Here is a 7,076-nt window from a genome sequence, read left to right on the forward strand (position 1 = left end):
CACCACAATCCATTCTCCTCCATTCTCCTCTCAGGATCTTGGGCACGCACACACATACACCCAGCATGAGTTTAAGCCACTGGGTCCAGGGGGGACTCAAACCGCGGCTGATTACATGGGAATCCAGCAACATAGCCATTACGCTAACTGCTGGTCCCTCTAAATGGATTTTTTAATGTTGAGTTTTGAGCATTCTTTATATATACTAAACATAAGTCTTTTGCTCGATATCTGACTTGCAAACATTTTCTCTCAATCTAGAATTTGTCTTTTTATCTTCTTCACAAGTTTTTTACAGATAAAAATATTTTAATTTTTATGTGGTTCAATTTATCAATTCTTTTTGTGGATCAACTTTCTGGTGTCAAGTCTAAAAACTAGTTGTCTTTTTTTTTTTTAAGAATTATTCCATTTAACTTTATTTATGTTAATTTGACCAGAGAGGGACAGAGAGAGAGAGGGAGGGAAAGTGAGAAAGCAAGCCACCAGGTCCCAGACTTGAACCAGGGTCAGCCATGTGGGTCCAGCAACCTTAACCACCAAGCCACGTGGCACCCCCTAATTGCTTTGACTCTAGTCCTGAAGATTTTCTACTTTTTATCCAGAAATTTTATAGTTTCACATTAAAGTCCATGATTCATTTTTAGTTCATTCTTGTTAAAGATGTAAAGTTTAGGCTGAAACCCTTTTTTCTTTCTTTCCAGGAAAAGGTAGAAACTCAACCAGGCTCTCATAATCAGTAGCTGAACCCAGGCCCCCAGAGGAAGGGGAAGGAGAAAAAGAATAGCTGAGTTCCCTCTGATTGCAGGGCATAATGCTATCACTCAGCCAGCATCCTCTTCTACCAGGCTCCCTGCCTCCCTGGACACGGTGGCTCCTCCTCACAGCTTTATGCCTCCACGCTCTCATGTACCACAGAACAGAACAGAAAAGTAAAACTGTGACTTTATTTAGTGATGTGAAGGGGTCTGGGTGCTTAATCTAGCTAGACGGTCCATTCCTGAAGGCAAGCAGGAAGCCTAAGAGGATGCCCCAAGCAGGACCCCGACTAGAGAGCCCTGCACCAACAATCTGGGACTTCTCTAAGATGTTGAGGACCTCGGTTACTCGGATGCTCCCAATATACTGAAAATCTTCTAAAAGCTTCTGATATCCACGAGCACAGCCCATGAGGAGGAAGGTGCTATTGAGATTCCCTGTAAGGAAGAGAAGGAAGAGTCAGGGACACTTGAAGACTAAAGACGACTGCCTCTTCCCGGAGGCCCCCCACAAACCAGGACGCCTGCTCTCCAACCAAGCATTAGGCACCAGGTGCCTCACCCCTTCCTCACTGGAATTCATATGCCTGGTCACCTGTTATACCAACCCCATCTCCAGACCCCACCAGCCTCTCTGAGATGTGAAGGCACTAGACAGTCCCTGGCATAGAGTGGGCATTTGATAAACACAGTTCCTCTCACCTGCCTGAAATCTAAAGGTGGAACTGTAACACGTAGTAGCAGCCTGGGGGCAAGGTTCTGAGGTAACAAAATTCGGGAGGCATTCCTTAATGTGCCCACCCACACAGGTCGGACAGCTATGGGAAGAAACTCCTATAGATTTGGGAGCGTTGCCCCTGAGTTTCACAAAAGGCTCCAGGTTGGTGAGGTTGTTGCAGAGATATCTCCGGCAGATGCGGCTGTAGGAGGCAATGGACACTCCAGGTGGAGAAACAAGGTAGGAGATTTGTGCAGGGTAAGATGCGGCTGAGCTGCAGCCTTTAAAACCCACAACTCCCCTTGCAGTCCCTGAGGAGCAGAGGATGAAGGAGATCTGATCAGTGCTGTTGGCCTCAGCCAGAGCCCACTCCCTCTCCCTCCTTCCCTTCTGTTATCAGCAACTTTAGCTCTCCCCCGGCTGCACGGAGCTCAGATGCAAGGGTCTCCATCTGTCTCCTCGTTCCTGTCTCTGCAGAAGCCCCTTGGCTCCTTTCCCTTGTGTCCCGTCCTTTTTTCCCCCATATTGTGCCCCTCACCCGGGGATCTCCCCACCTCCATTCTGCTCTCTCACCCAGTCTACAACACAACCAACTGGGTCCTGCCACTGCCAGTGTCCTGACATTATCCCCAAGCATAGACTGCGGTAAATAACTGGAACTCCAGTCCAAGGTGGTGGGAGTGGAGTGGGGGGTCAGGAGAGTGAGCAAACAGGAACGTGTCAACCCTACCCCATTTCACCTGTCTCAATGAACACCAGCGTCTCCTCGCAGCCCTCTTTCAGCTTACACACCATGCTCCTCATCAGAAGCCACTTCCAGTTGTGGAAGGCAACAGCTCTGAAGAGTGAGGCCGTTGCTTCATAGCACAAAAGAGCTCCAGTCCCTAAACAGAGAGTGCTCTTCCAGTCATCTCTCCCTCACATCACATTTGTCATCCCCAAACTGGCAACCAAGAGCCTGGCCTCCACAGGTCCAGTCCCCCAAGGGACCTAGATATCCAGCCCTCCTTCTCCCAGTGCCACAAATCCAGCCTCCCACCTTTTGGGGTCTTATAGCATCCAGCCCCACAGGACATACGAGGCAGAGTGGAGAAGGCCCCTAGGAGACAGAGAAGCTGCACAGGTTTCAAATGCTGGAGTCCCATAGTCCTGTGTGGAGGTTCTGGATCCCCAGGGTCAGTCCGGAGCCAATTTCAGTCTAAGTCTCAAGCTCCGCTCTTGTCAGTCGCTGAATTCTTTTTCCACCTGCCTCTGGGTCACTGTTTCTGGAGCAGAAAGTTGATTACATCAGTTTTTGTGACATAGGCCCTGAGACCTTCAGGGACATAGGTCTTCCCATCTCTGTCTCTAACCTACAACCCATACATTAGCTTCTCAAGATACAACTCTCGGGGACCAGCAGTTAGCGTAATGGCTATGTCGCTGAACTCCCATGTAATTGACCGCAGTTTGAGTCTCGGACCCGGTGACTTAAATTCACACTGGGCACGTGTGCGTGCATGCCCAAGATCCTGAGAGGAGAATGGAGAAGGGATTGTGGCGTGGCCATCCCCCCTGGGGGGATGATTTCTCACTTTCTATCTCTCTCTCTCTGTCTTTCTGGCGAGCGCACGCGCCCTATAGCAAAAACCTCTAAAAAAAAAAAGATACAACTCTCATTCTCCCACCTATATCTTCCCATTGGACACGGTTCTGGGCAGAGCATGTTGACTTAGCCAAATGATCACTATTACACAGGCTGTACTCCAGCCAGAGGCAATGAGATCAGATCAACTGGAAGCTTAAAATTCCCATCCGTGTGTATGTGTGTGTGCGTATGTGTAAGCCAACCAACATATTACCCAATAACCCTTGGTTCAATATGGAAATTAACAAGTATTTGGAACTGGATGCTAATAAACATACTACATATCACACATACACACAAGCGCATGTAAAATCTACTGAAACTATGATAGTTAAGAATACTGTCAATTTCTTGCTCATATGTTACAATTACATAAGGTGTCCACATGAGGGAGCTAGAAGAAGGATTCACTGTACTATTGCAATTTCTTGCTAGTCAGTAATCACTTCAAAATCAAAAACTTTCTTTTTTAAACTATATGTTAAAATTTGGGATACAGGGGCCAGCAGGTGGTTAAGGCACTCAACTCCCACATGGCCTACTACAGTTTGAGTCTTGGACCTGGGGACTTGCTTTCTCACTTTCTCTCTTTGTCTCCTGACCTATAGCAAATTATAATAATAATAAAATTAAATAGTTATTTTCAAAATAAGTCAAGAGAATAATAAACAACAACTATTATTACAAAAAAAAAAAACCCTGACATTTATTTTTTAAAAGATTAATAAAGCCTGGGCATGATGACACAAGTGGGAAGATGCCACTACACAGTGACTGAAGTCACATGGTAGGCCCAACCTAAAAAAGCCAGGCACAGTGGGGAGTGCCTGTGGTCCTAGGTAACCGGAAAGCTAGGGCAGGAGAATCATGACATGGTGACATGGTGAGAACATGTCAGAAAACACCCTTTTCATGCACTTACTTGCTCTCTCTCACTTAATAAGGTAGGTCTCCAGCAAATATGATAAAAGAATGAAAAATGAGAATACACATCAAATAATAAAATTATCTAAGGAGAAGGGATTGCAGCATGATCACACCCATCGAGTGGCTTTCTCTCATGTACGCATGTGCACACGTGTAAGAATCCACACCCTATGCAAAACTAGAAAATTATAAATAGGACAAAAAATTAAGTAGAAAGATCACGTTCAGCCTCTTCAACTGACATTTAAGCCTCCCTGTTGCCCACCAATCCCACCCCACCCTAGATTGGCCCCAAACAACCTTTCCAGCTTCAGCTCCCCTGCACAGCAGTCCAGCTAAAGGTCACTTTTGTGCTCGCTTTCTGTCTGGAAAGCCACAGGCACACAGCTCTGTAACTCGGAAATCTGTGGCAAAGGGGCCTGCAGAAAAGGACAGTGGCAGGAGAAATGAAGGCTGACAAAGGATTACACCGTTAGGTCAATCAAAGAAGATGGCACACCCCAGCCCAGGATGCAAAACGACAGAACCCAACAATCTGGGTTCCAGATACAACCAGAAAAGATAGAAAGGAAATCGTCAAGGAGATAGGGACGGAGTGGTCAGAGAAACCTACAGAGGGGGAGCAAATCGGTAGAATGGAACCTTGCAGGGAGACAGAGCACCAGCAGGAAGAGCGCAAGCGGAGGGGCAGGAAAACGAGTGGGCACAGAGACGAGATTCTCAGGGGGCAAAAGAGTCCATCCCAGAGAGTGGGAGAGAAAAGGAGGCAGGGCAGGGTGCACAGACAATGGAGGACACACGGAGAAGACAGGGAGGGAAGGCGTGGGACGGGTCTACAGAGAAACAGAGAGACGGCGACAGTTACAGAGACCCCCACGAGGGGAAAGATCGGAAGGAGCTGCACACTGAGGGTGGAAAGGGTCAGAAAGACTACAGAGGTACCTGGGAAGCAAAAAAAGTGGGGAAGGGGGCCAGACTGTCAGTGAATAAAGCACGGAGAGAAAGTGGGTTCCACAATCAGCAGGACTGACAAGCAGAGAGCAAAAGAGAGGGAGGGGATGTCGCGTTTACAAAAATCAGAACTGACAGGCGCAAGAAGAGACACAGGGAAAGGGGCGCGGCCTGAGACGGCGGGACGCAGAAAGGGGAATCACAGAGTGAGAGAACACATAAAGGGAGAAGAGTAGCTGGAAATAAAGTCGGGGCACAGGAGAGAAATGAGAAAGCACAGCTATCCACACAGCCAGGACAACCCGCACAACGCAGGCTGAGCGCTCAGGCCAAAAGGGGGGGGTTGCGCATGCGCAGATGGGAACAAGTCAAAGCAAGGGGTGGGGCGAACAAGCAGTTCCTTGGGGGCAGGACCAGCCTTGGTCTGAGACTCATACTCGACGCTCCATTGGCTACTTCCCATTGGCTATCTCCCTTTTGACTACCTCCCATTGGCTATTTGTCTCAAAAGAAGGGGAACAGCCTGGAAGGCAAGCCACGGGGAGGCGGGTCCAAGAATCAACTCGACGCACTATTGGCTGGCTTGAGAGTCCTGATGGCAGAGGAGCCTTCTGAAGGGAAAAGGCGGCCGTCAGTGCAGGATCTCCAAGCTCATTGGTCGCCCACCTCCACGGCGGGAGGTGCTATTCGAAGCTCATTGGTCTTTGTGTGAAGGGGCGGGAAAAGCTGCGCGAGCGCAGCCGTTCCTCCTGCCACTCCTCACACAGTCCTGTGGTCGCTTCCTGACTTTGACTCTGCTCTCGAGGCTGTGGTAACCGCGGGCTGGCGGCATGAACATGACCCCTCCCCTTCCTGTCTCCTCTCCCACCCTCTTGCGCTGTCCCCCTCCCCCTGCCATGTCCTCACCTCCCCCTCGCGCCCTCGCGCCCTGGCACCCCTCGAACCCCTCGCGCCCCTCTTCTCCCCTCCCCCAGGCCGCAGTCCCTCAGCGCGCTCTGCGCTCTCCCGTGCCCCCTCCCTGGGACCCTGGAGCGGGAGGGCGGCCGGGCCAGACCTGGCCCAGTTGTTGGGGAGGGGGGCGTGAAAGTAATGGCTGCTGGGGGAGACTGCGGTTGGAGGGTGTGGAGTGGGGTTGCTTGAGATTAATTGTTGGAAACGGGCACAGAAGCTTGGCACTGTGGGTTTGGGCAAAAGCATGGGTGCGATGTGGCTGCAAGAGCCGAGTTGGTGCCCCGAAGAGACGGCGTTGGCCTAGCTCAGGGCACAAGGCAGGGGGGCTCAGTCTACATTTGTGGAAGGAAGGAGCGAGTGAAAATAACTATGGAAAGTGGGACAGCGAATTCATGGGAATCATATACTTCCCGAAGGGTGCGGGAGAGGGTTCTGATTAAGAAGGGTGCCGAACAAATCAGTCTGAAAGTGTCCAAGGAGGAAGCTGGGTCGCAGGACATAGACCAAGAATTGAAGGCGGGTATGAAGTCATTGTAGGAAGTGAGTTAGTGCAGGAGAGTAGGATGTTCATCGTCGGAGAGGATGCTGTGGAAAACTGGGATGGAACAAGGTGTTTGTGGAAAGGGGCTGCAGGAGTCGCCCAAGGAGGCATGAGCAGGCGTTGACTAGGACTGAAACAGATTTATGCGTGGGAAAGGGTGCAGATGACCCAAAGGGGATAGTGTTTGGGTTGAAAGAATGCATAAGAGGCTCGGGGGTTCGGGGAAGTGCCACTGTGGGATGCTGAGGCAGCATGGGAGGGCAGGTTTGGGTTCCAGGGCCAACCAACCGGGCCAGGTGCAGTGGGGCTCATCTGTGGGCCTAGCTAACTGGGAGGGTGGGGGCAGGAGGATGACACCATGGTGGGACCCTGAAAAAAAAGGTCTCTCTTTCTCTTTGCTTCATTAAGAAAAAAAGGAAGAAAAGATCGACTGTGGTTTGAATCCCAGACTCAGCAGTTTGAAAATCACACAGGGTGATTTTGGGCACGCATGCCCAAAATCCTGAGAGGAGAATGGAAAAGGGATTGTGGCGTGGCCATCCCTCCTTGGGCAGTGATTTCTCACTTCCTCTCTCTCTCTCTCTCTCTCTCTCTCTCTCTGGC

General features: G+C 50.1%; 2 protein-coding genes across 7 annotated transcripts in view; one reads left to right on the forward strand and one right to left on the reverse strand.

The window, feature by feature from the left end:
* Positions 1–927: 927 nt before the first annotated feature.
* LYPD4 (LY6/PLAUR domain containing 4) lies at positions 928–5,606 on the reverse strand. 4 transcript variants are annotated; one of them, XM_006141984.2, is made up of 6 exons: positions 5,554–5,606; positions 4,331–4,449; positions 2,516–2,741; positions 2,217–2,360; positions 1,461–1,787; positions 928–1,196 (listed from the first exon to the last, which is right to left on the reverse strand). In XM_006141984.2, exons 3-6 carry the CDS (start codon positions 2,619–2,621, stop codon positions 982–984), a joined length of 792 nt encoding a protein of 263 aa, XP_006142046.1. In that variant the 5' UTR covers positions 2,622–2,741; positions 4,331–4,449; positions 5,554–5,606; the 3' UTR covers positions 928–981. The 4 variants fall into 4 exon arrangements, with proteins under 4 accessions (XP_006142046.1, XP_006142047.1, XP_006142045.1 ...); XM_006141985.2 differs by lacking the exon at positions 5,554–5,606 and having other exon boundaries at positions 2,555–2,741; positions 4,331–5,366; XM_006141983.2 differs by lacking the exon at positions 5,554–5,606 and having other exon boundaries at positions 4,331–5,366.
* A 66-nt stretch (positions 5,607–5,672) lies between these two features.
* Positions 5,673–7,076, forward strand: part of DMRTC2 (DMRT like family C2) — an 8,025-nt gene continuing 6,621 nt past the window's right edge. The window contains exon 1 of one of the 3 annotated variants that reach the window (XM_006141988.1): positions 5,673–5,792. Coding sequence is in view for 1 of the 3 variants with exons in the window: in XM_006141987.2 (XP_006142049.1) it covers positions 6,496–6,542 (47 nt within the window). In the remaining 2 variants the exon portion in view is untranslated. The other 2 variants (XM_006141989.1, XM_006141987.2) reach the window with 2 other exon arrangements.

The sequence above is a fragment of the Tupaia chinensis genome, unplaced genomic scaffold (genome assembly GCF_000334495.1).
Source record: "Tupaia chinensis unplaced genomic scaffold, TupChi_1.0 Scaffold000067_1, whole genome shotgun sequence".
NCBI lineage: Eukaryota > Metazoa > Chordata > Mammalia > Scandentia > Tupaiidae > Tupaia > Tupaia belangeri.

What these genes read in the sequence shown, in the direction of transcription:
- LYPD4 (XM_006141984.2), bottom strand. Translation starts at nt 2,621, where the DNA reads ATGGGACTCCAGCATTTGAAACCTGTGCAGCTTCTCTGTCTCCTAGGG. An exon ending in GCTGGTGTTCATTGAGACAG is followed by an intron (nt 1,788 to 2,216) that starts GTGAAATGGGGT and finishes TCTGCTCCTCAG; the next exon opens with GGACTGCAAGGGGAGTTGTG. An exon ending in CACCTTTAGATTTCAGGCAG is followed by an intron (nt 1,197 to 1,460) that starts GTGAGAGGAACT and finishes TCTTCCTTACAG; the next exon opens with GGAATCTCAATAGCACCTTC.